Here is a 24,976-nt window from a genome sequence, read left to right as displayed (position 1 = left end):
TCCTCAGTCTTTGAGTGGAAAAGTCTCTGAGTTTACACTTAATTAGTAAATTTGCCACTTGTTCTTAAAAGTGTAATTTTTGGTTAAATAAGTGTAGGTTGACGATTAGTTTTTCTCAACAGAATGAAGATATATATGATGCTTCTATCTTCTGACTTCAGTTTTAGCTGTTAGGTCAACTATAATTATTGACCACTTACAGGAAATCTCTCCTCTCTCTGTTTTCCTATTGTCTCTTTGTTGTTGGCATTCTGAAGTTTCATTATGACATGTTTGGTACAGATTTTGACTAGATAGGCATTCTTTTTATTCTACTTACAATTGATGGTGGGGGGCACTGGCTAGCTCAGATGGTAGAGCATGCGACTCTTGATCTTGGGGTTGTGAATTCATGTCCCACATTGGGTGTAGAGATTACTTAAAATCTTAAAAAAATTGATTGGTATTCTAGGACATGTAGAGTCTATGATTTGTGGAACAATGGTCCCTCAAAGATGTCCATGTTCTAATCCTTAGAACCCCTGAATATGTTGTTACATGACAAAGAGGAATTAAGGCTACAGATGAAATTAAGATTGTTAATCTGATGACTCCATTTTTTTTACAGATTTTATTTATTTATTATTTATTTATTTATTTATTTATTTATTTATTTATTTATTAATGAGAGACACAGAGAGAGAAGCAGGCTCTATGCAGGAAGCCTCATGTGGGACTCGATCCAGGGACTCGGGGATCACGCCCCCAGCCAAAGACAGACGCTCAACTGCTGAGCCACCCAGGTGTCCCTAATCGGATGACTTTAGAACAGGGAAATTATTTTGGATTATCTAAGTGGGCCCAATATAATCCAAAACTTATTAAATATGGAAGGGAGAGGCAGAAGGAAGGTCAGAAACGATGTGATGTGAGACAAATTTGACTTGCTGTTGCTGGTTTTGAAGACAGAGGAAGAGGGCCATGAGCCAAGGATGCAGGCTACATTTAAGAGCTGGAAAAGGTCAAGGAAACAGATTCTCTTCTAGAGACTCCAGGAAGGAATGTAGCCCTGCCAACATCTTGATTTTACCCTAGTGACCGGAGTTGGACTTTTCATCTAGAGAACTGAAAGATGATAAATTTGTGTTGTTGGTAATGATAAATTGTGGTAATTTGTGACAATAGTGATAGGAAACTAGTACAGTCTCTTTGATCAATTCTGGAATTTTTTTAGCCATTATAATTTTTAATATAGCCTCTTCATTCTTTCTCTTTTCTTCTGGAACTCAACATACATAGACTTTTTTACTCTATCTTACATCACTTTTAATCTTGCTTTCATATTTGCTCTTTACTACATTTTGGGTAATTTCTTCAGATCTAGTTTCCAGTGTACTATTCTTTTTGCAGCAGCATTTTTCTTTTTTAAAAAAGATTTATGTATTTGAGAGAGAGAGCGAGCGAGCTGGGGGGGGGGGGTGGAGAGGAGGGAGAGAATCTCAAGCAGACTCTGCCCTAAGCTGGAGCCCGAAATGGGGCTCAATCCCATGACCGTGAGATCATAACCTGAACCTAAATCAGGTGTTGGACACTTAACCAACTGAGCCGCCCAGGTGCCCCGCAGCAGCCATTCTACTGCTATTTAACCCATACATTAAATGTCAACTTCAACAATTACATATTTCTTTTCTAGACGTCTTAGCTGGTTCCTTGGTAAACTGGACTTTTTTTTTTTTTTTTAACAGCCTCTTGTTTCTTATTCCAATTTTCAATCTTTTATTTCTTTAAGGTTATTAAACATACCTATTTTGTACTCTGTATCTAATGATAATTCTAGTATCTAAAGTTTTTGTGAGGGATCCCTGGGTGGCGCAGCGGTTTGGCGCCTGCCTTTGGCCCAGGGCGTGATCCTGGAGACCTGGGATCGAATCCCACGTCGGGCTCCCAGTGCATGGAGCCTGCTTCTCCCTCTGCCTGTGTCTCTGCCTCTCTCTCTCTCTCTGTGTGTGACTATCATAAATAAATAAAAATTTATAAAAAAAAAAAAGACTTTAAAGTTTTTGTGAAAGATTCTAATTCATAGTACCTTATTTGGTGTGTTTGATGACTTCACTAAAAGCTCCTGGTTCCTTGGTACATTATCTATGGGAACTGTTTGAGGTCTGAGTTCTTCCAGAGAGATATTTATACAGATGGTCCCTTACTTAGCGATGGTTTGACTTAGGATTCTTTTGATTTTCATTGTCAGCTTATTGAAAGTGATATGCATTCAGCAGAAACTGTACTTTGAATTTTAGTCTCGTCCCTGGCTAGCTCTATGTGGTATACACTTTCTTGTGATGCTGGCAATGGCAGTGAATTGCAGCTCCCATTCAGCTACCTGACCACACAGGTAAGCAACCAATACACTTAAAACTATTCTGGGGGCACTTGGCTGGTCCAGGTAGTAGAGAATGACACTTTTGATCTCAGGGTCATGAGTTTGAGCCCCATGTTGGGGGTGGGTAGATTGTACTTTAAATAAAAATAAAAATTTTTTAAATTTTTAAAAAAGAAAATATTCTTACCCATACAACCACTGTTTTTTACTTTTAGTATTCAAAAAATTACATGAGATATTCAACCTTCATTATAAAATAGGCTTTTTGTTAGATGATTTTGCCCAAGTATTGGCTAATGTAAGGGTTCTGAGCATGTTTAGATTAGGTTAGGCTAAAGTATGATGTTTGGTAGGTAGGTGTATTTTTTTTTTTAAAGATTTTACTTATTTATTCATGAGAGACACACACACACACACACACAGAGGCAGAGACACAGGCAGAGGGAGAAGCAGACTCCATGGGACTTGATCCTGGGACCTCAGGATCATGCCTTGAGCCGAAGGCAGAGGCTCAACTGCTGAGCCACCCAGGCGTCGCAGGTAGGTGTATGAAATGCAGTTTCAACTTACAATATTTTCAATTTGCAGTGGGTATATTGAGACATTATCCATCATAAGTTGAGACCTGTATTAGCTGTCTAGTGGTGTGACCAACTTAAATTATATATATTTTCAGCATAAGGTTCTTTTTCTCTTTTTTAAAAATATTTATTTATTTATTTATGATAGACATAGAGAGAGAGAAGCAGAGACACAGGCAGAGGGAGAAGCAGGCTCCATGCAGGGAGCCCAACGCAGGACTCGATCCCGGGACTCCAGGATCGCACCCTGGGTCAAAGGCAGGCACTAAACCGCTGAGCCACCCAGGGATCCCTTCTTTTTTTATTTTCACAAAAAAGCGTTTTTTTTTTGTTTTGTTTTTGTTTTTTTTTTATTTTTTTATTTTTTTTATTTTATTTTTTTTAAATTTTTATTTATTTATGATAGTCACACACAGAGAGAGAGAGGCAGAGACACAGGCAGAGGGAGAAGCAGGCTCCATGCACTGGGAGCCCGATGTGGGATTTGATCCCGGGTCTCCAGGATCGCGCCCTGGGCCAAAGGCAGGCGCTAAACCGCTGCGCCACCCAGGGATCCCCCTGTTTTTGTTTTTTTAAAGTGAGCTCTACAGCCAATGTGGCGCTTGAACTCATGATCCTAAGATCAAAAGTCATATGCTCTACTGACAGCCAGCTAGGCACCCCTAGGCATAAGGTGTTTGGTGGTACCACCTACATATTAAGAAGTGTGAAAGATTTGAGATTTTACCCTGCTACTGTTAGCCTGCCATAATGACATGGATTTATTTTAAATGCATGGATTTTGGCAGAAGACACACTACTCGTGGGTCAGAGATCAAGTACAGGTTATTACTCAAAGCAATAGCAGTAGCCAGAGTGTCAGCATTTGTGTTGGTTCCCTAAGGCCCAATTCCCACAGGGCTACACAGCAGACCAGGTGACATGTATGCAGTGGGTTGCATTACAGGATAAGAACCCTGAACTTACAGAACATGCATATTTTATAATGGGCAGTAAGGATGCCTACCTTTTTGTCCAGAGGTAGACTTTATGGCTATCTTCCAAGGCTGTAGGCAAATCTGCCTCTGGTCTAGAGGGAGACACCATCAGTATCTTCTAAGACTTCTCACTACATAAACCATTGAAAAGATAGTCTGGAACAAAGACAGTCAGTGCCTCTGCTCACAAGATGTGCAGAAACTTGAACAACTCATGAAGAATTGTCTTCTAACAATAGATCATTTGAATTGGGCCGTGAATCTATGCTTGTGTTTCACAAATTATTAGAGTAGCTTTATCCCCCCTTCTGTTTAGATTCAAGATCAAGACATATAATTTTCTTCCTGTCCTCTGGTATAGGGAAGATTTTTTTTTTTTTTTTGATAAAAGTGTAAACCTTTGTGCTCTTAACTTGTGTATGTATATTTGGGTTAAGGATCTATTAGACTCCTTACCTCAGTTGGAATCTTGGGTTTGTCTCCTGTCCCTACACCCTTCATAGCCATTAGAACTCTGGTCTGAGCTCACTAGAGTTCAGAAGATACCCTCAAGCCCCATAAAATCTTCCTTTTGTGCTTGTTTACTCCTCCAGATTCCTGCTTTCACTTGGTTTTTCGTCTCTGAATATTCCTTAATTTTTTAATATTTTAGATTCGTACTTCAATAGATTTTTTTGATTTCATTGAGAATTATTATTTTATATTAGAGGGTTATTGTGTCTCTAATCTTCTATACTGTCATGGTAGCTGAAATGCAGGGAGGTAATCATAATTGGAGCTTAGGGTACCATGAGCCAGCTGTATGAATGCTGAATTCATCCAGAAGGATGGCAGGTTTGAAAGAATTTAACAGACGTGATTAGGAAATGAGGTATTTTGGTTAACTGGATTTCCCCCCAAGTTAGCTAAAGTACCACCTGGTTGGGTGGGTATGTGGAGAAGCATGTAAGCCTGCTACACACAGGAAGCGAGGCCTCAGGATTCTCTAAGCTGTATTATACTCACTGCAAAATTGTATTAATTGGTTATTTTGTTGGCAACTTTAAAAATATTGCACATACTCAATTTCATAGCTTTGATACAGTAATTACTTGGATCACTCCAGGGTTAACAGGCTCTGAAAACCTGCTACTCATAGTGTAGCCCATGATCAACAGCATCAGCACCACCTGGGTGCAGTCAGAAATGCAAATTCTTAGGCCCCTTTCTAGCCCTACTGAATCAGAATCTGTATTTTTTTTAAATTTTTATTTATTTATGATAATCACACACAGAGAGGGAGAGAGGCAGAGACATAGGCAGAGGGAGAAGCAGGCTCCATGCACCGGGAGCCCGACGTGGGATTCGATCCCGGTTCTCCAGGATCGCGCCCTGGGCCAAAGGCAGGCGCCAAACCGCTGCGCCACCCAGGGATCCCCAGAATCTGTATTTTAACAAGATTTCCCAGTGATTCCTTTGTACATCAACACTTTTTTTTTTAAAGATGTATTTATTTATTCATGATAGACATAGAGAGAGAGGCAGAGGGAGAAGCAGGCAGGCTCCATGTAGGAGCCTGATGCAGGACTTGATCCCTGAACTCCAGGATCATGTCCTGAGCTGAAGGCAGATGCTCAATCGCTGAACCACCCACGTGTCCCAGCACTATTTTTTTTTTTTTTGAGATTTGTTTATTTATTTGAGAGAGAGAACATGTGCAGAGGGGCAGAGGGGAGAGGGAGAGAAGCAGACTCACCACTAAGTGCAGAGTGTAGAGCTCCACGCAGGGCTAGGTCCCACAATCCTGAGATCATGACCCAAACGGACATCGAGTCAGACGCTTAACCAACTGAGCAACCTAGGTGCCCCTGTGCATTAATGTTTGGGAAGCACTATCCTAGAAAAATGTTTTGAAGAAGGTACAGTTGTTGCTGATGACTCAAGCAGTCATAAAATTTGGAGACCGTGTAATACAATACTACTACTTATTTAGCCAATATTTAAACTGTTTTTATCATAAAAACCATTGTCATGTTCATCTTTTACATCTATCTTTGCACACTTGCTTCGGATTACTTCCCCCCTACCCCCTTTCCTGGGCTGGCTGGCTTTCTTTTTAAAGATTTTATTTATTTAAGAGAGGGAGAGAGAGCATGTGAGCATGAGTTGGGGGTAGGAGCAGAAGGAGAGGGAGAGAAAGGAGGGAGAAGCAGACATCCCACTGAGTAAGGAGCCTGACACAGGGCTCCATCCTAGTACTCCCAGGATCATGACCTGAGACTCAGGCAGAGGCTTACTGACTGAGCCACCAGGGCCCATCCTGGGCTTACTTTCTTAAGAGTTCTTAATTGTTAGGCTAAAGGGGATATATATTTAAATTTTTAAATTCAAACTGCCAAACTGCATTCAAGAAGGATTAATAGTTTTTCTTCCCACTAAGGATGTATAACATTATGGAATTTCTCTATCTTTAGTGAAAAGCAGCAATCATTATATATTTGCCAATCAGAGAGGTGAAAAGTAATTCAGAAATTATTTTAGGGATGCCTGGGTGGCTCAGCGGTTGAGTGTCTGCCTTAGACTCAAGGCGTGACCCCAGGGTCCAGGGATCAAGTCCTGCATCAGGCTCCCTGAGAGGAGCCTGCTTCTCTCTCTGCCTGTGTCTCTGCCTCTCTGTGTCTCTCATGAATAAATAAGTAAAATCTTAAAAAAAAAGAATTACTTGATGCTCTCAAAAGAAAGGCAGTCAGGGAAGTAGTATGGTGTAGGCGGAAGAGTTAAGCCAGATTGTCATCTCAGCTGGAGACTAGCTTTATTCAGCCTTATCCCAAGGGGACCTCTGTTGTATGACTTGCACCACAAAGGTATTATTGCCTTGAGGCAAGAAGACCAACTGTGAGTGGTCTCTGGGAGGGGGTAACCACTTTCTTAGATCAAATAGTTCTCTTTGTCAAGGGCAATTCTCTGGTTCTAGAGAAAGGACAGCTGTGAACTTTTAGCTGCCAACACTCATAGCAGCTCCAGGATGGGGGTACCTTCCTGCAGGGAATACTGATGGGTATAGTAGTCAAGTAGTCGAGTACTGTCCTCCTTAAGTCATGTCCACCCAGAATCTCAGAATGTGACCTTATTTGAAAACAGGGTCTTTGCAGATGTAATTAGTTAAGGTGAGGTTGATAGGATTCAGGACACATTACCCCAAAATATGGCACCCTAGCATACTGACTATTTTAAGTTGAAATAGTTTGAGAAAACCTTAGAATCAGTCAAGTCATCCTGACCACCTCCTCCCATCCCCTGAAACAGATCATAAAACACTCATGTGAGAGGTGGCCTCCCTGCACCCAGAGGAAAGGAGTATCCTTATCTCTGAAGGAAAACAAAGGGACCCTAAGAAGAATGTGAACAGACAGGCTTTGCTGAGTTTCCCCCACTTTACTACATTGATTCTCTCTCTCTCTCTCTCTCTTTTAAAGGTTTTATTTATTTATTCATGAGAGACCCAGAGAGAGGCGTAGACCCCAGCAGAGGGAGAAGCAGGCTTCCTGCAAGGAGCCAGATGTGGGACTTGATCCCGGATCCCAGGATCATGCCCTGAGCCAAAGGCAGATGTTCAACCACTGAGCCACTCAGGCGTCCCTACATTTATTCTTTTTAACTTATGATACCTTTACAACTGTCTGCTCTTCACAAATCTAGCATAAAAATCTCAGGTATGTTTCTATATCTTTATTTCCTTATGGAGTTCTCCTGGGTCACGTAAAAGTTATAGACCCAGCTAGGGACCCTAAGAGGGTCAAGGAAAACTTTTTCCTCCCCTACAAATTCATGTTAGATTAGAGTGGGCCCTAAATCCAATGACTCATGTCTTTATAAAATGAGGAGAGCACACAGAAATACACAGAGAAGGCCACGCATGTGCAGGTGGACAGAGAGATTGGAGTTATGCTGCCATAAGTCAAGGAAGGCCTGGGGCCACCAGAAGATAGAAGAAACATCTGTGGGAACATGGCTCTACTGATATCTCGATTGTAGACTTTTAGCCTCCAGATCTGTGGGAGAATAAATTTCTGTTGGTTAAGCCAATTACTATGTGATATTTTGTTACGGCAGCCTAGGGAACTTACGAAGTAGAGCACTAGCTGTTTACCAAGAAGTTCTTATGGTCCATGGATTCCTAAGCAATCCTAATGCCCTTTCTGGGAGTCTACATGGTTAAAAGTATTTTTTTTTCTTTTTAAAAAGATTTTATTTATTTATTTATGAGACACAGAGAGAGAGGCAAAGAAACAGGGAGAGAGAGAAGCAGGCTCCATACAGAGAGCCCGACGTGGGACTCGATCCCGGGACTCCAGGATCACGTGCTGGGCTGAAGGCGGCACTAAACCACTGAGCCACCCAGGTGTCCAGGTTAAAAGTATTTTCATAGTAACATTAAAACTTTATTTACTTTTTATTTTTTTTTGCTGTGTGGATGTTTTAATAATGGTGCAAAAGCAATCAATGGTGGTTAAAATTGCTGGTGTTTCAACAAGTATGAGATAGTGGCACCGAACTGTACTAATAGTCATTGTATTCTTCACCGCCATACTCAATAAAGAAAATGCCAGTCTGTATAGAAACGTCCTTGATGAAACATAACAATTATTAGGTTTATTAAATCTTGACTCTAGAGTACGTATCTTTTTAATAATTTTGCGTGACAAGTACTTTGAGAAAGCACTTCTGCTGAATATTGAAGACAATGATTATCTTGAGAAAAACACTTGTGTAATGACTGGAACTGTGAGCTAAAGTAGCCACCACAGACTATTATTTCTACTTCAAAGAACAGCTGCCTGAAAAAATATGATTATTCAGACTTGGGTATTTGGAATTTTCTTAGAAATGAATGAAGTGAGGGCACCTGGCTGGTTGTCTGTAGAACATGTGACTCTTGATCTCAGAGTTGTAGGTTCAAGCTCCACAATGGGTGTGGAGATTACTTAAAAATTAAAAAAAAAAATCTTTAAAGACAAAAAAGGAAATGAACAAAGTGACATTGTTACTTCAAGGAAAAGAGCTGATACTTGTTATCAATGATAATAGTTCAGTTTTCAAGCAAAAATTAGTATTCTGAAAAACTTACCTGACACTATGAGCTTGGTATCTTCCCAATTCTTAAAGAGTTTCCTGATGAGATCCATGGAGATATTAATAAATTATGATATTTATGATCATAGAAGGTATCAACATTTGTCAGATCTGGAAAACTCTGGGAAACATTTTCAAAATGACTAATGTGTGAGGTCACAAATTAATGTGAGAAAAAGATACATTCAAGTTCAAGGTAGACCAATGTTGGTTTTTTAGATAATAGAATATGAAAACCTCAGTGCTACTGGTTTCAGATTTTACATTGTAATTATCTTTAATAAACTAAACTACCACTTGTGCCTAGGTTGCTTAGTCAGTTAAGCATCTGCTTTTGGCTTAGGTCATGATCGCAGGGTCCTTCCTGGGTTTGAGCCCCACGTTGGGTTCCCTGCTCAGCAGTGAGCTTGCTTCTCCCTTTTCCTCTGCTCCTCCTCCCTGCTGGTGCTCTCTCTCTTTCAAATAAATAAATAAAATCTTAAGAAAAGGGACACCTGGGTAGCTCAGCAGTTGAGTGCCAGACTTTTAGTTTGGCTCAGGTCATGATCTCATGGGTGGTGGGATCAAGCCCCACAGCCAGCTCCATGTTCAGTGGGGAATCTGCTTAGAGATTCTCTCCCTCTGTCCCTCCCCCCTCTAAAATAAATAAATAAATCATTAAATAAAATAAAATTGGGCTACCTGAAGCACTCTTTATTTTTCATTGTTGATAAAATCATCTTTAATTTCTCTAGATATATTTGCATCCTTAAAACTAGTTTTATATCCCGTGATAATGGAGAAGGCCACACATTTGTAGGGACAGAAAGTACATGGGAAATCTCTGTTCCTTCTTTTCAATTTTGCTGTGAATCTAGAACTGCTTTAAAAAACAAAGTCTAGGGCAGCCTGGGTGGCCCAGCGGTTTAGCGCCGCCTTCAGCCCAGGGTGTGATCCTGGAGACCCAGGATGAGTCCCATGTCGGGCTCCCTGCATGGAGCCTGCTTCTCCCTCTGTGTCTCTGTCTCTCATGAAAAAGTCTATTAGAAACACAAAAAACAAACAAAAAGCTGAGTGCTACATTCAATTCTCTTGTCATGTTCACTTGGCTACTGTAGATAATCATATAAAAGGAGGATAAACTCTTTGGACACCTGAACATTTTTATTTAAGAAATTATTAAGTGGATATAGAATACTATAAACTGCTAGGCATTGGTTACTTATTGGTAAATAAAATAGACATAGCCTTTGCCCTTGTACTATGACGCTTGCTTCTAGTTAAAGATGGGGGTGGTGAATGTGTTTCCTTCCTGTCCCTCTTTTCTTCCCCCACTTCCTACCCCTCTTGAGACATCACTGAAATAGAGATTCAGAAGCACAAAGAGTGAATAAAGTAGTAGTGGAGAGAGCTGAGAATGAGCTTTTAACATATTTATTTTTTTTTAAAAAATTTATTTTTAAGTAATCTCTAAACCCACCATAGGGCTCAAACTTACAGCCCTGAGATCAAGAGTTGCATGCTCCACTGCCTGAGCAAGCCAGGTGTCCCTAAAACCTTTTTTTTTTTTTTTTTTAAGAAAGATTTTATTTATTTGAGAGAGCGGGAGCACAAGCAGAGGGAGCAGCAGGCAGAGGGAGAGGGAGAAGCAGATTCCTTGCTGAGCAGGGAGCCTGACATGGGACTCCATCCCAGGACCCCAGGATTATGAGCTGAGGTAAAGGCAGACTCTTAACCGACTAAGCCACCCAGGTGCCCCTAAAAACATTTCTATGAGACTATTCTGACACAAAGAATGAGGAAGCTGCAGGCCCCAATGAGGTTGGAGAGATGCAGGTTGTTTGCCACAAATCTCTAAGTGTTGGGGCTGCTAGAATTGGCATACAAGGAAATGCAGCAATAGATTTTAGAGATGGGATGTTATTTGAAGAACTGCATATAGAACAGCTGACCTTCCCTTATCTGGGAAGGGCAAATCCCTTATTTGCCCTTATGGGCAAAATACTGTCTGACCGAAGGCATTAGACATTTATCACTAAGCCAAAAACAGGAGTGCTGTTCTCTTAGAGAGGGGAAGTGCTAAGGCCCCTAGTATAAGTGTTAGCTCCTCAGAGGACAGAGAAATAAAGAACTGATTAAGAGGCATTAAGAATCAACCTAAGATGAGCATCTGGCTGGCTCAATCAGAAGAGCTCACAACTCTTGATCGTAGGGATATGAGTTTGAGCCCCATGTTGGATGTACAGATTAGTTAAAAAAAATCTTAAGTCCAACATGAGAATCAATGAGAGTCCTCAAAAGGGTGCATAAAGGAGTGGTGATGTAACAGCAGTGAAGAGGAGAAAGGAAAATAAAAGAGCAAAATGAATTCAGAATACTCACACCCAGACACATCTTAAAAGATTCTATTTCCAAGATTAAAGAATAGATCCTAGCACCTGGCTGGCTCAGTCAGTAGAGCATGCAACTCTTGAGCTCAGGGTTTTAAGTTCAGGCCCTAAGTTGGTTGTAGAGATTACTTAAAAATAAAATATTTTTTGGTTGGGGGGGACACCTGGGTGGCTTAGTAGGTTGAGTGTCCAACTCTTGATTTCAGCTTAGGTCATGATCTTATGGTAATGGGATCAGCAGTGTGTGGCTCCATGCTCAGTGGTGTGTCTGCTTGAAGACTGTCTTCCTCTCCCTCTGCCCCTCCTCCCTCCCTCTGCACTGCCCTCCCTGGCTCCCGCCATGCTAATGTGCATGCTCTCACTCTCTCAAATACATGTCTTTTTTTTTTTTTTAAGATATGTGTAACAAAGCTCTTGAGTCTTTTTTTTTTTTTAGATTATTTATTTATTTATTCATGAGAGAGAGAGAGAGAGAGAGAGAGAGATCCAGGATCAGGCCCTGGGCTCAAGGCAGCACTAAACTGCTGAGCCCCCAGGGCTGCCCTCAAATACATAAGTCTTAAAAATAGGGTGCAAAACAGATTTCTAATACAGGTGAACCACTGACTTTAGAAATTAGTGGGGGTATGCTTCGGGGATTTGAGGAAAATTCATTTTCAACTTGGAATTCTATATTCAGCCAAAAAATAAACATATAGTTTGGAAAGCAACCAATCTAATCTTTGCTCACCGAGGAACTCACAGCCTGTCTGGGAAGAAAGATAGGTAAACGTGACATGCTTACATGTAAAGGTCTCACAGGTGTTACCAACATGTAGAAGGGCACCCAATCTAGTCTGAGGAGCCAGGCAAGAATTCTTAAAGATGACCCTGAGTTGAGCTTTGAACCATGAGGAAACATCTTGATAAATCTCTTCAATAAACTTCCCTGACTTAGAGTAGACTATGGTAAGAGAGAGTTTATCTCCATATTCAAATTTGACTTTCACATAGCTTATAACTGGTCATGATTAAGGGTATAACCATTTAAAAATAGTCATGATTTTGCTCACTCCTTCTATCACATATGCATTGAACCTGATTTGCAAGATTTACAGCTCAGTTCTCCTGGTGACTAATCCATCGAAAGTGGGGCACACCTACCTTTCCTTCTGACTTGAACAAATAGCTGACCATCAGTTTTTTCTTTCACTGTGGTTCTCTACTTGTCAAATGAACTCAGTTTTTTAGACCAAATGTTTCAAATTCCTTTTTGGCATATGATTTAGGCCTTATTAATTTCTGTGTGATTATTATTATTATTATTATTATTATTTGTTTAGATGCGAGGGCAGACTACATTCAGATGTCAAAGAACAATTTATGCTGTCTTGGGGCTAAGAAGTTTAAAGAATGAAAGGACAGCTGGCAAAGTCTTATTTGTGGACTTTCTATTTCCTTTCCTCTTTGTTTTCCTGAAAACACAATAAACCAAAAAGACAAATAAGGTACTATGAAGTCTTCCTCCTACTTGGAATTTTTTCTTTTTTGAATTAAAAAAAAAAGTGTTCTCGGCTCTCTTTGAAATAAGCATCAGCTCAATAGACCTACTTCATTGTTATTTTGTGGCACACTGTAGTTAATTGTATATTTGAAGTATCCTATATTTTCCCATACTTGATCTACTAAAAAGTGACAATAAAAAGAACAAGAAGACTTTAATCTGTTTACAAGGCTATTTTTTTTTTTTTTTAAAGTAGGCTTCATGCCCAACATGGGGCTTGAACTCATGACTCTGAATTCCTGAGATCAGGAGTCGCACACTTTACCAACTAAGCTAGCTGGGCACCCATACAAGGCTACTTTTACAGATCAGATTCATTTACCATGACATGTTTTTTCATTAAGGCAGAGAAACACAGCTAAAAGATGGAAAGGGAGTTTTTAATAATATTCTAGGGACACCTGGGTGGTTCATCGGTTTAGCCTCTGCCTTCGGCCCAGGGTGTGATCCTGGAGTCCCGGATCAAGTCCCACCTCAGGCTCCCTGCATGGAGCCTGCTTCTCCCTCTGCTCATGTCTCTGCCTCTTTCTATGTGTCTTTCGTGAATAAATAAAATCTTAAAAAAAAATATATTCTTGTAGGTAGACTCTCCTTTATGAAAAGAAAAATATAAAAAAGAAAGCCCAGTCTGGGGGGCATCTGGATATCTCAGTAGTTGAGCAACTGCCTTCAGCTCAGGCTGTGATCCTGGAGTCCTGGGATTGAGTTCTGTATCACGCTCCCCGCAGGGAGCCTCGTTCACCCTCTGCCTAAGTCTCTGCCTCTCTTATGAATTACTAAAATCTAAAAAAAAACCCCAAAAAACAAAAAACCCTAAACAAGCCCAGTCTGGGGATGCCAAAAATTCCCTCTCATTCCCACTGAATGTTGTGTAGGTGAAGAAAAATTTTCTTCCTTTTTTCAGGATGGCCCCTCATTTAGTGACAGTTAAAACTGAGCATGGTTCCTGGTTGAATAGTGTTCCCCCCAAATTCACGCCTACCTGGAACTTAAGAATATGATCTTATTCGGAAATAAGATTTTTAAAAAATATATTAAATATTTAATAATAATTTTTAATTTTAGTATTTAATTATTTTTTTAATAAATGTTTTTATTTATTCATGAAAGACATAGAGAGAGAGAGGCAGAAACACAGGCAGAGGGAGAAGCAGGCTCCATGCATGGAGCCCGATGTGGGACTTGATCCCAGGACTCCGGGATTACCTTTTGGGCAGAAGGCAGATGCTCAACCGCTGAGCCACCCAGGTGTCCCCAGAAATAAGATCTTTATAAATGTATAATGTTGTGCCCAAGATTGCGAATCCGAGAAACCACCAAGGAGCTGACACTGATGCAAACACACAAGGGTTTATTTACAAGCTGGAGCTTGGGTCCAAGTATACCCGACACAGCAGAGCAGGGACTTGGACCCCAAAGTGGGTTATAGCTGGGTTTTTTATAGGCTGGTCTAGGGGATTTTCAGAAGGGATGGAAGAATTTCTCAAGTTCTGTTTACATTTTGATATGGGGCTTTTAAGGGCATTGAGCTCTGTTCTAAGATGGGACTTTTCTACCACGGGTGTGGGCTCTGTTGTCTTTCTGATATGGGATTACCTGCCGAGGACATTGAGGACATTCTGTAGTTTTCCCCATAAAATTCAGCTCTTATTCACAGGGGCCTAAGATGGCTGTACTTGTGCTAATGCTAAACTTTAGGTGGGATGGCCTTAATTTTTCTCGGCCTCCACATATAAGTTACAATGAGATTGTAATTTGTACAGTGAGGATTAGGGTGGGGCCTAAATCTAATATGACTAATGTCCTTTCAGGAAGAGAGGAATTTGGACACAGACACAGATGGAAGATAGCCACGTGAAGACAGAGGCAGAGATTGGAGTTGTCAAGCCAAGGAAAGCTAAGGACTACTGACAACCACCAGAAACTAGAGGGAGGTATGCAGCAGATTCTCCCAGAAGGAACCAACCCCACTATCCCTTGCTTTCTGTATTCTAGAACTGTGAGAGGATAAATTGTTTTTTAAGCAACCCAGTCTGTGGCAATTTTTAACAGAAGCCTTAAACTGATAGTGGCATACAGCTCTTCCCACGCCCTGTCAGCAGAAGGTGGGCATGCCTCCCTTGGTTTGGTCTACACCCTCATCTAGCAGGAAAAGTTCTGATTCTTCTTTTTTTCATTTGTTTGTTTATTTATTTGGCCCATGCATGCAAGCAGGGGTAGGGGCAAACGGAGGGAGATAAGAGAATCTCAAACAGATTCTACACTGAATGCAGAACCTGATCCAGGGCTCGATCTCATGACCCTGAGATCATGACCTGAGCCAAAAATCAAGAGTCGGATGTTCAACTGACTGAGTCACCCAGGCACTCCAAGAGGTCTGTTGGATGTTCAACTGACTGAGTCACCGAGGCACTCCAAGAGGTCTGATTCTTTTTTTTTTTTTTTTTTTTTTTTTAAATATTTTTTTTGATTTTTATTTATTTATGATAGTCACAGAGAGAGAAAGAGAGGCAGAGACACAGGCAGAGAGAAGCAGGCTCCATGTACCGGGAGCCTGATGTGGGAATCGATCCTGGGTCTCCAGGATCGTGCCCTAGGCCAAAGGCAGGCGCCAACCCGCTGCGCCACCCAGGGATCCCAAGAGGTCTGATTCTTAACCCATTGTCTCCCATTCCTCTTCCTCAGCTTCCCTGACACTGTGTACTAAAGACACCAGACACCTCACTGACTTTTTAGCTTAGACCATCCTTATTAAATGGAGCTTTGTTCTTAGACTTTCAATGTTTAAATAGTCTGTATATACCTCCCAGAAGAGTTACAGGTCTTTACATGGCCATTAATACTCTGAAATCTGATTGGCCAGAGAACTGTTGCTGTTTAAGAGGAAGAGCAAAGGGAAGGAAGGCCTCTTTAACATACCGAGACAATGAACATCTCAATAGCTGTGGCAATGCCGCATTCTCTTATTTAATGAGCCCCATGACTCTTCCATGCACTGAGAAAGCAGAAACAGATGACTGATATCGACCAAAAATAAAGAGAAATTAGAGGTAGCAATTTTATCATATACAAAGTAGAGTTTAAGAGAAAGAGAATGGAGTATCTCAGTAGGATCATTTGATCTTGATAAATGGCCCAGTTAATACTTGACATTGTCCTCTAGTGTCATAGAAACCTGGGGTTAAATCCTATCACTAACCATAATTTATCTTCCTAGAGCCTCGGGTGTTTTTTTTTTTATCTGTAAACTGGAGATAATACATATTTTCGAGGTATCTTCTAGAATGGTTTTAAGGATCATATTAGCTAATGTATACAAAATGCCTAGAATTCAGTAAATGTTAGCTTTCATTGTCACCCTGCTTACTTGCCAAAAAAACATGCCAAAACCATCATTCCTTCTTCAAGACCCCTGCTCAAGCCCCACTGCTTTTTTCCCCCTCTGCATCTGATCATGTTTCCCATGTCACATAGAAGTTATTGCTTTTATTATAATGTTAGGGGTCTCTCAGTTCTTCGATTCTCTTTCCTTCATGTGGGCTCAGGCTTACTGTCCCCAGTCATATTCTGAAGATTTCTCCCTTTCCGTGGAAACTATCTCTGTTTGGATTTTATCCCCTAGCAGGTCCATATTTTAACCCCAATATTGCCTACGTTTTCACCTTTTCTTCCTTCACCAGTTCTTTCCCCTCAGAATATGAAAAGCCTCTCCCTCCTATTAAAATACAAACTAATAACAAAACCAAACTCTGAACTTCTCTTGACTATGGTAGGTTCAATTGTATCTTTTTCCTTTCTTAACCAAACTCCTACCTTTTTTTTTTTTTAAGATTTTTTTTGATCCAGAGAGTATGCACAAGTCGGGGGGGAGGGGCAGAGGGAGAGAGAATCTCAAGCCAACTCCCTGTCAAGCAGGGAATCCAAGATGGGGCTCTAGGTGGGGCTGATCTCACAACCCAGGGAGCATGACCTCAGCCAAAATCAAGAGTTGGCCACTTAATCGACTGGGCCATCCAGGCACTTCTACTTTTTTTTCATTTAAATTTTATTTATTCACCTTTTGAAAGGGCAACATTTCATGAATCAAAATTCAAAAAGGCATACAGTACAGATTCTCCCTCCTACCCTGGATTCTCAAGCCATTTACCTTCCCTGAGCAAATGGTTTCCTGTTGTCTTTAGAGATCAGTCTGTGCATGTATAAACAAATACGCATTTTTCCCTTTGTAGGAAAAGTTTAGCGTACTATGGATACTCCTCTGATTCTTGTTTTTTTTTTTTTTTTTGTTAAAAAAGTATCTTTGGAGGTCTTTTTATATCAGTGCCTAAACAATTTCCTCATTGTTAAAGTGTTCTCAAAAGCAGATGCCAAGATGGGATTAGACATGCAAGAGACTTACTGGAGGAAATGCCTGTGAGGGAGAAAAAGGAGGGAGCTGGAGACAAATCAGATAGTGATGCTGATCTGAGCCCCATGAAGGGAGGGGAATTAGGAGGGTTGGGGTAGGCAGTGACTCAGACTGCAACATAGTTCTAAGAAAGTTTCAGACAGGCTTAAACCTGGGGATTCCTTAATACAAAGTCACACATCAGAAGAATCCTGCATCCTGCAGGAATGGACCTGTCTGAATATCCTGCTATTCTCAGTCATCGGTAGGGAGCAGTCCATGGGGAGTGTGGCCTCACTGCAAATACAGTGGTAGATTCAGGGCTTAGCAGATGGAGCTTCCCTGCAGGGAAAAGATCTGAGAGGAATATTTTATAGCCTTCATATTATTTTTGGGGCTGCATAATAATCCACTGATGGATGTGCCATACTTTAGTCATTTTGGCAGGTACATCATAGCATTTACCACAGAGAGTGGTACTACTGTGTAATTTTTTTTTTGAAACTACTTTGTAATTTTGATTGATCAAAATCTAATGTAAAAAAAAATCTAATGTATATATTTTGTGAATGTGTACTTCTACTAGCAATGTAGAAGACTATTTCCTCATATTCTTAGTAACATGGTGTGGTCAACCTTTTTGATTTTTTTTCAGTTAGCCTTTTTATAATCTATATTTGATTTTTTACTTACACATTTTCCCACTTTCCATTTATTCCCAAGTACATACTCATTAAGCCCTAGCTCTACAATTTGCTAGCTGTCTGTTTGTTCATATGTAAAATAAGAATAATAAATCAACAAATCTGATAGGGATGTTTTGAGGATAAAATGAATGCAAAACTCAATATATTTTCAAATCTAAACATTTAGGCCAGACTTCTTGTTGGCAGGTAAAAATATTCATCTGCTGGGCAGCCCCGGTGGCTTAGCGGTTTGGTGCCACCTTCATGCCCAGGGTGTGATCCTGGGGACCCAGGATTGAGTCCCACGTCGGGCTCCCTGCATGGAGCCTGCTTCTCCCTCTGCCTGTGTCTCTGCCTCTCTCTCTCTCTCTCTGTCTCTAATAAATAAATAAAATCTTTTAAAAAAAAGATTTTAAAAATATTCATCTGCTTACTCGTACTTTTAAAAAAATGTTTTATTTAAATTCAATTTACTTATTATTTCTATCTTGATGCCCCCCAAGCACTTCAAATTCAATGTACTCCAGCCAAACTCATCATTTTTCTCTTAAAAATTGCTCTTATTCCTGTATTTACCTTATCATTAAAGTCAAAACCCTGCAAGTCATTTTGGATTATTCTCTCTCCCTTAAACCCACATTCAATTAATCACTAGGTTCTGTTGAATTTGATTCATAAATAATTCTGGTATCTGTCGTTTTCTCATGATCGGCACTGCCACTCTATGCTTTAGATCCCTGTATTTTATAAGTATTAAGGCAATAGCTTCTTCTTCCTTTTTAAAAAATAGGTTCCACACTGAACATGGGGCTTGAACTCAAGACCCTGAAATCAATAGTCGTGTGCTTTACCAACTTGGGGAGACAGCCAGGAACCCCAAGGCAAGAGCTTCTTTACTATTCTCACCATCCTCCAATCTATCCTGAACACTTGTCAGGAGGAGGTTTTCAATATACGATACTGATTATAATGCTCCTTAGCTCAAAAGTGTTTTTTTTTTTTTTTTTTTTTTTTTTGCCTTAGCTCAAAAGTTTTAAATGGCTTCCTATTACTATAAAATGATGAAATCTGAAACCTCTATTTGACATATATATATATATATACACATGCTGCTCTTCATAATTTGATCTGCTTATCTGTCCAATCTCTTTTTAGATATCCCCTTTCCCTGCTTTAATCTCTAACATTCAAGCTAGTTGCATTTCTCAGAATATGTCATGCTCTATCACGATACACGGTATTTGCCATCCTTCCTTAAGTAATTTCCTGCTACTTGCCTACTTGCCCTTCACATAAGGTTCTTTAAATTTTGGCTCAAACTGACCTCCCTGTGAAGCCTGGCCTGACCCCCCAGAAGTCTTCCTAGTCTATCATTGCTCTTTGTACCCACACCATTTATTTTTAATTTGCTTGCGTGTTTATTTCTCCAATAGGTTTTAGCTCCCCTGATGGAAAAAGACCAGTTTTCATCTGGTATCTCCAGCACTCACCCTGGTTCCTGGACATAAGAGAAACTAAGATTTTCAGATACGTTTGATTGACTTCAAGATCTGAGAAAGTTCCTTAAGAAATTTACTCTTGTAGTAAATCAATGATCTCCATCCCCCACTCCCAAGTTTTCCAGGTTTCTTCCCAAACCTAGCAGGTGGGCGGGGGGGGGGGGGGGGGAGGTGTCACTACTAACTTTCCTTACCACTTTAGATAAAGGGGACCAATTCTTCCTTTGTGCTCCCACTAAATGTGGTATATTATTCTTATCCTAGCACCAATCACGCATAAAATCGTATCCCAAGCATCCTAAGGACGCAGGAATTAAATGAATCCATATTCACCTTGATTAAGGACACTTTCTCAGACATCCTTGGAGAACGTCACCATTATGCACAGACCTTAAAAAAAAAAAAAAACAAACATCTTTTACAATGCAAACCTGATGCCTGCTTTTAAGACGATGCATCCTCCTGGCACTTGAATTGTCCTTAGACAGATGGCCCAAAGCTTGGCTGTGGGAACCGCATATGGTGGGAGGAGACCATGACTCGAGCGCCAGGAAAAGGATGATTGGCTGCCGGGCCTCAGAAGTTCTCCGCAGACCGACGCCAGCCCTAGGAAACCGCTGAGGGTTCAGCTTTTGAAATACGGTTTTTGCATCGTAAAGAAAAAAGATGGACCTATCAGAACAACCGAGCACACCCAATTACCAATCAAGAGCGGGAAAGGAGCCAAAGCCCGGGGATACCCACGCACCGACGAGGACGTCATTCTCTAGTCTCAGCCAATGAGCGGCGGAGGGGGGCGGGGCAACGAGCGGACCAATCGCCACGAAAAACAAACCGTCTTGCAGCACAACTGCTCTAACCACAGTCCTCGCCTCTCTAACCGCCGGCGCAAACTCCTGAGCCGAGCACTTGTTACGTACTTTCCACTCTCCCTCTCGCCCGGGGGCAGTGATAGTGGAGTACCTTCCTCTACACCACAACAAGGGCCTTTTTTCCACCCGCTCCCCCACAGACTCGCAGAAAGAATTCGGCAACTTGAAGCTTCCCACCTTCACAGGAACTGGCAGTCCGGCGCTACCTGAGGGGGAGGGGCGGCCGCAGTGCGCAGGCGTGCCCGCCTCGCGGGGCGGGGCTGTGGCGGCCCAAAGCAGCCTGGGTGTTGTATTTCTTCTGCTGGCGAAACTCGGTTGCTGTTGGGGCCCTCCGGAACTACATTTCCCAGGAGCCCCCGCGACCTCGGGGTGGGCGGGATGGTTCGTTAATGAGCTCGAGGAAGCCGCGGCGCGGCCCACCAGGTTCCAAAACAAGGAAATGAAGGGGGGAGGCGGGACTGGGGCTGCCTGCGGGAGCCGCCGCCGCCGCCGCCGCCGAGGAGGAGGAGGAGGAGGTGGTGGTGGAGGAGGAGGTGGCTGCCGCGGCCGCCGAGGAGTCCCTTGCTGAAGGCGGACCGCGGGGCGGCGGGCGGCGCGCGCGCGCCCGAGAGGCGGCTGTTGGAGAAGTGGAGCGGCGGGCGCGGGGGGAGGAGGAGGAGGAGGGACTGAGCGGCGGCGGCCCCCGCGTCCCGGTGCCTCTATGGGGAAAGCAGACAATGGATTATGATTTCAAGGCGAAGCTGGCGGCGGAGCGGGAGCGGGTGGAGGATTTGTTTGAGTACGAAGGGTGCAAAGTGGGACGCGGCACCTACGGGCACGTCTACAAGGCGAGGCGGAAAGATGGGTAAGAGCAGGGGCGGGGGGAGCGGGCTCGCCCGGGTCCTCGCCCTGCCCGCGACCGCGCGGGGCGGCTGGGTCGGAGCCGGGGCGGGCCGCTCCCGGGGGGCGAGGCGGCGGGGGGCGCGGGGCCGCGCGTCCCGGCGCGGACTGGGGGGCGCGGGCGCTGCCCCCCCACCCTCCACCCTGCACCCTCCGCCCCGCGCGGCCCCGTCGCGCCCCGCGGACTCCCGCGGCGCAGCCCGGTCGGGGGGCGGCGGTCCCGTCCCCGAGGGCGCCCCCCGCGCGCCCCGGGCTGGCGGCGGGGACTCGAGGGGGCACCTCCGCGGAGGTGGAGTTGGCGGGGTCTGCTCTCGGGGGCGGGCGGGGGGCACGCGGGGCGCCGGGAGAGCTTCGTCGAGGAGTTGCCGCTCCGGCCCTGGGCCGGTGACGGTCGTGGCGGAACTTCCAATCGGCTGAGCGCCTCCCCGGGGGCGGCGGTTTGAAACCCAGCCGGGGAGCCGGCGGCGCGGCCGAGCGCTGGGGGCCCGGGCAGCCTCCCGGCTCTGGGCGCAGCCCCTGTCTACACCCGCCGACTTCGGGATCCATCCTCCCCCCGCCGATTCCGCCTTTGCACCTTGTGAATTCCGCGCCTCCCCTCCAAGGTGGGACCTCCCGGGAGACCCGCCGCGCTTTACCGGCGGAACTTCGCCTAGTTCCCTAACTCGTCCCCCCACCCCCCACCCCCCGCGACCTTGGGCATCCTGAGGTCCTCCGCACCCCGACCTGGGGCATCCTGAGGTCCTCCCCACCCGGACCTGGGGCATCCTGAGGTCCTCCGCACCCCGACCTGGGGCATCCTGAGGTCCTCCGCACCCCGACCTGGGGCATCCTGAGGTCCTCCCCACCCGGACCTGGGGCATCCTGAGGTCCTCCCCACCCGGACCTGGGGCATCCTGAGGTCCTCCGCACCCCGACCTGGGGCATCTTGAGGTCCTCCGCACCCCGACCTGGGGGCATCCTGAGGTCCTCCAGACCCGCACCTGGGGCATCCTGAGGTCCTCCACACCCCAATCTGGGGCATCCTGAGGTCCTCCCCTGCGCCCCCCTGGCCGAATGACTGCGCGCTGGGGGCTCCCGAGCACCTGGATGGGCCAGGACGGAAGGCGGGCCTGGATCTCTTGTTCTCCCGGGGAGTTGAGGGCGACCCGTGGTAACACCTCTTAGAAGCGTCCATGGATCGCCGTCTTAGGAGAAGGCGAGCTGGAGAAAGTATTGACAGCGCCTGTCCTTGGTCCTGTAGGGTAGCCGTGCGCGGGCTGCAGGGCCGGAGGCACCAGCTCCCCGCGGCGAGGAGGGTCGGGGTGAACCCTTGGCCTCCCCTCCGCCCACCCTGGCGGGGATCCTCCTCCCCCGGAGCCGGGAGCCCGGGGACGTCTCTCGAGCCCTCCCGCCTAGGTTCCCAAGGCTGTCAGAAACCACTCGGGGGAGAGAGTTTGTAGGCTCGTAACGGGACATCCCTGAGTGAAGGGAGGATCGGCCGCGGCGACGTTAGTGGGACTGGCGGCGCTGCGTCGCGTCCTGCGCACCTGCCTGTTGCCATCGCTGCAGCTGGTGTGGGGGGGCCAGGGCGGAGCAGGCGGGGCCGCGCGCCGGTGCCCGGGGAGCCCGCGGAGCCCGACCCTACACGCCGTTTCGCCCTAGAGCGTCGTGGCCTCACGAGGTGCTGCACACGTGCGGAGAGAGGATTGTGAGCCGCGTTTAGCTTTTGCCTTCTGAACTGGACGAGCCCCATGGCGTTCAGTTGTAGCTTAACTCATGGTTCTTGCAGTTACTTGCCAGGTGTCGTCCTTGAATTAATATCTTGGACTGTGAGGCACTATAATTAACTTGTATTTTGCTTCTGGAATATTAGCTCTGCTTGTTCTCCTGGTGTCCCTGTAAGGAATCTTAGCAGATATACTTGGGGAAGAGCACATCTAGTTTTCCTGGTTGGACACTGGCATTACAAAACAAATCCCACCTTGTGTGTTTTTCATACTCCTCGTGCTTACGTTGTGATACACTTGATCTGGAATTTCTAAGATGTATTTTCATTTTTGTTGTTAAAAATAGCTTCCTTTCAGTAGGTAACTTGTGAGAAAAATTGAGGATTCTGCTTTTGAATTGTATTTTTTGATAGCATGGGCCACAACCAAAAAACAGCTAAATTTAATTCCTGCTTCTCATTGTTCTTTTTTTTTTTTTTAATATTTTTCCCCTCTAATAAAGTTCTTGATTCGACTACACTTTTCTTCTTGAGTGAAATTTGTTTGAGCAGAATTAATAAAGTTTCTCGAATAGAATAAGATCAGTTTGTGTATCTTCAAAATACGCTTTTTAAAGAAACTTTTAGGATCTGAAAGCATTAGTTGATATCACTGTATTGGTTATAAGAAAAGTCATTATAAAGGTAGGTTTTCTTGGGTCAAAGGTCTAGTTGAGATTTGAGGTTTTACAGTAAACACATCTCTTGTGGGTTGGTAGGATTAGTTTTATGTTCCGTGATACAAGCGATTTGAAAGAACAAAGTTTTTAGTGATGGTTCTAAGCTGTGATGCAGATTTGCATAGTAAAGGATTTTACACTCTGATCATGGTCCATTACAGGTTAGCTCTTGACAGAATTTATTTTGGTTAATTCAGAAAAAATGTATAAGGCTATCTTATGGAACAAGAAAAAAAATGACATGGTTCATTAAAGAGAAATTATTCTGTATATAACATAGTATTATGTAACCAAAAAATCATTCAGATCTTTCAGAGAAACACTGGAAGAAGTAATGTAACCCAAAACATCACTAGAAAAGTCTCTGATTGTAGTTTATACTAGTCTACACCTTAAAAAACCTTAGAATATTTCCATCAAAATATGATTTTACCTTAGGCTATGTCAGTTGTACCACATAAGTTTATAACAGAGTGGAAATGAAAGATTACATTTGGGTTTTTCACTTTTAATAATAATATTACTTGTTCTTTTTGTTTTGGAGAAAGAGAATCTTTTGATCCAACCATCCTTTTTAATTAAAATTAGGCTTAAAAGTTATTCTTGAGAAACAAGTTCAGAATACTTCTAGACTTTTTAGAAAGAGCAAGAATTTGTAATAGTTTTTCTTTTAGCATTAACATCACACAATGGTTTATGGTTACAAATCTCAAGGCGATATTTCTTAAATTTGAAAAACTTTGTTTTGATTGATAAAGGAACATTATTAAAAAGTTCTTTTGTCAACAAGAGGTCCAAACAAATGATTCCATAGGATAATGTTAGGTCTGAAAACTGTTGTATCCAACATTACTACTATTCAACTTTGCAAACATTCATTGAGTCTTTGAACCACTCCATTAAAATAATGCTCCTTTTTGGAAATGTTTTTGAAAGATACATGGTAATTGAAAGTGAAATGGCTGACAACAGAGTTTCACTTTTGCCTTAGGGTTTCAGATGAGTAGTTGTGACTATACATCTTAATGTATCTTAAGTTACAGATGAGTAATTGGTGATTGCATATCTTCATGTAGGTCATGAAATCCTTCACAAATGTAGTTAGGTACATGTGGATGCATATAGGTAAATAATAAGCATGGTCATATCAGCCTGGTTTTGATGGATTTTTCACATTTGGCTTGTAGCTAGGCAATTGTATTTGCATTCTTCTTCTTGGCAGATCTATGAAGATTAAAGAAGTATGATTGTAGCATTTTAGAATGCTATCGAGAATTTTGGATCATTT

General features: G+C 43.2%; 1 protein-coding gene and 1 long non-coding RNA gene across 11 annotated transcripts in view; both read left to right on the top strand.

Annotated features, from left to right (window-relative positions):
• The first annotated feature begins 20,818 nt into the window (after positions 1-20,818).
• Positions 20,819-24,976, top strand: part of CDK19 (cyclin dependent kinase 19) — a 158,262-nt gene continuing 154,104 nt past the window's right edge. For 5 of the 10 annotated variants that reach the window (XM_049092466.1, XM_025444894.3, XM_049092463.1 and 2 more), the window contains exon 1: positions 20,819-21,229. In XM_049092466.1, the coding sequence (XP_048948423.1) occupies positions 21,102-21,229 (128 nt within the window). In that variant the 5' untranslated portion in view covers positions 20,819-21,101. Of the gene's footprint in view, positions 21,230-21,668; positions 21,867-24,976 lie in introns of those variants that run through there. The other 5 variants (XM_025444896.3, XM_049092467.1, XM_049092464.1 and 2 more) reach the window with 3 other exon arrangements.
• LOC125752277 (uncharacterized) lies at positions 21,873-23,489 on the top strand. Its single transcript, XR_007401362.1, has 2 exons — positions 21,873-22,130; positions 22,163-23,489. It is a non-coding gene; the product is annotated as an uncharacterized LOC125752277 (long non-coding RNA).

This window comes from Canis lupus, chromosome 12, assembly GCF_003254725.2.
Source record: "Canis lupus dingo isolate Sandy chromosome 12, ASM325472v2, whole genome shotgun sequence".
In the NCBI taxonomy this organism is placed as follows: Eukaryota; Metazoa; Chordata; class Mammalia; order Carnivora; family Canidae; genus Canis; species Canis lupus.
The sequence above is the reverse complement of the archived record's forward strand: the minus strand, read 5'-3'. Positions and strand labels throughout refer to the sequence as shown.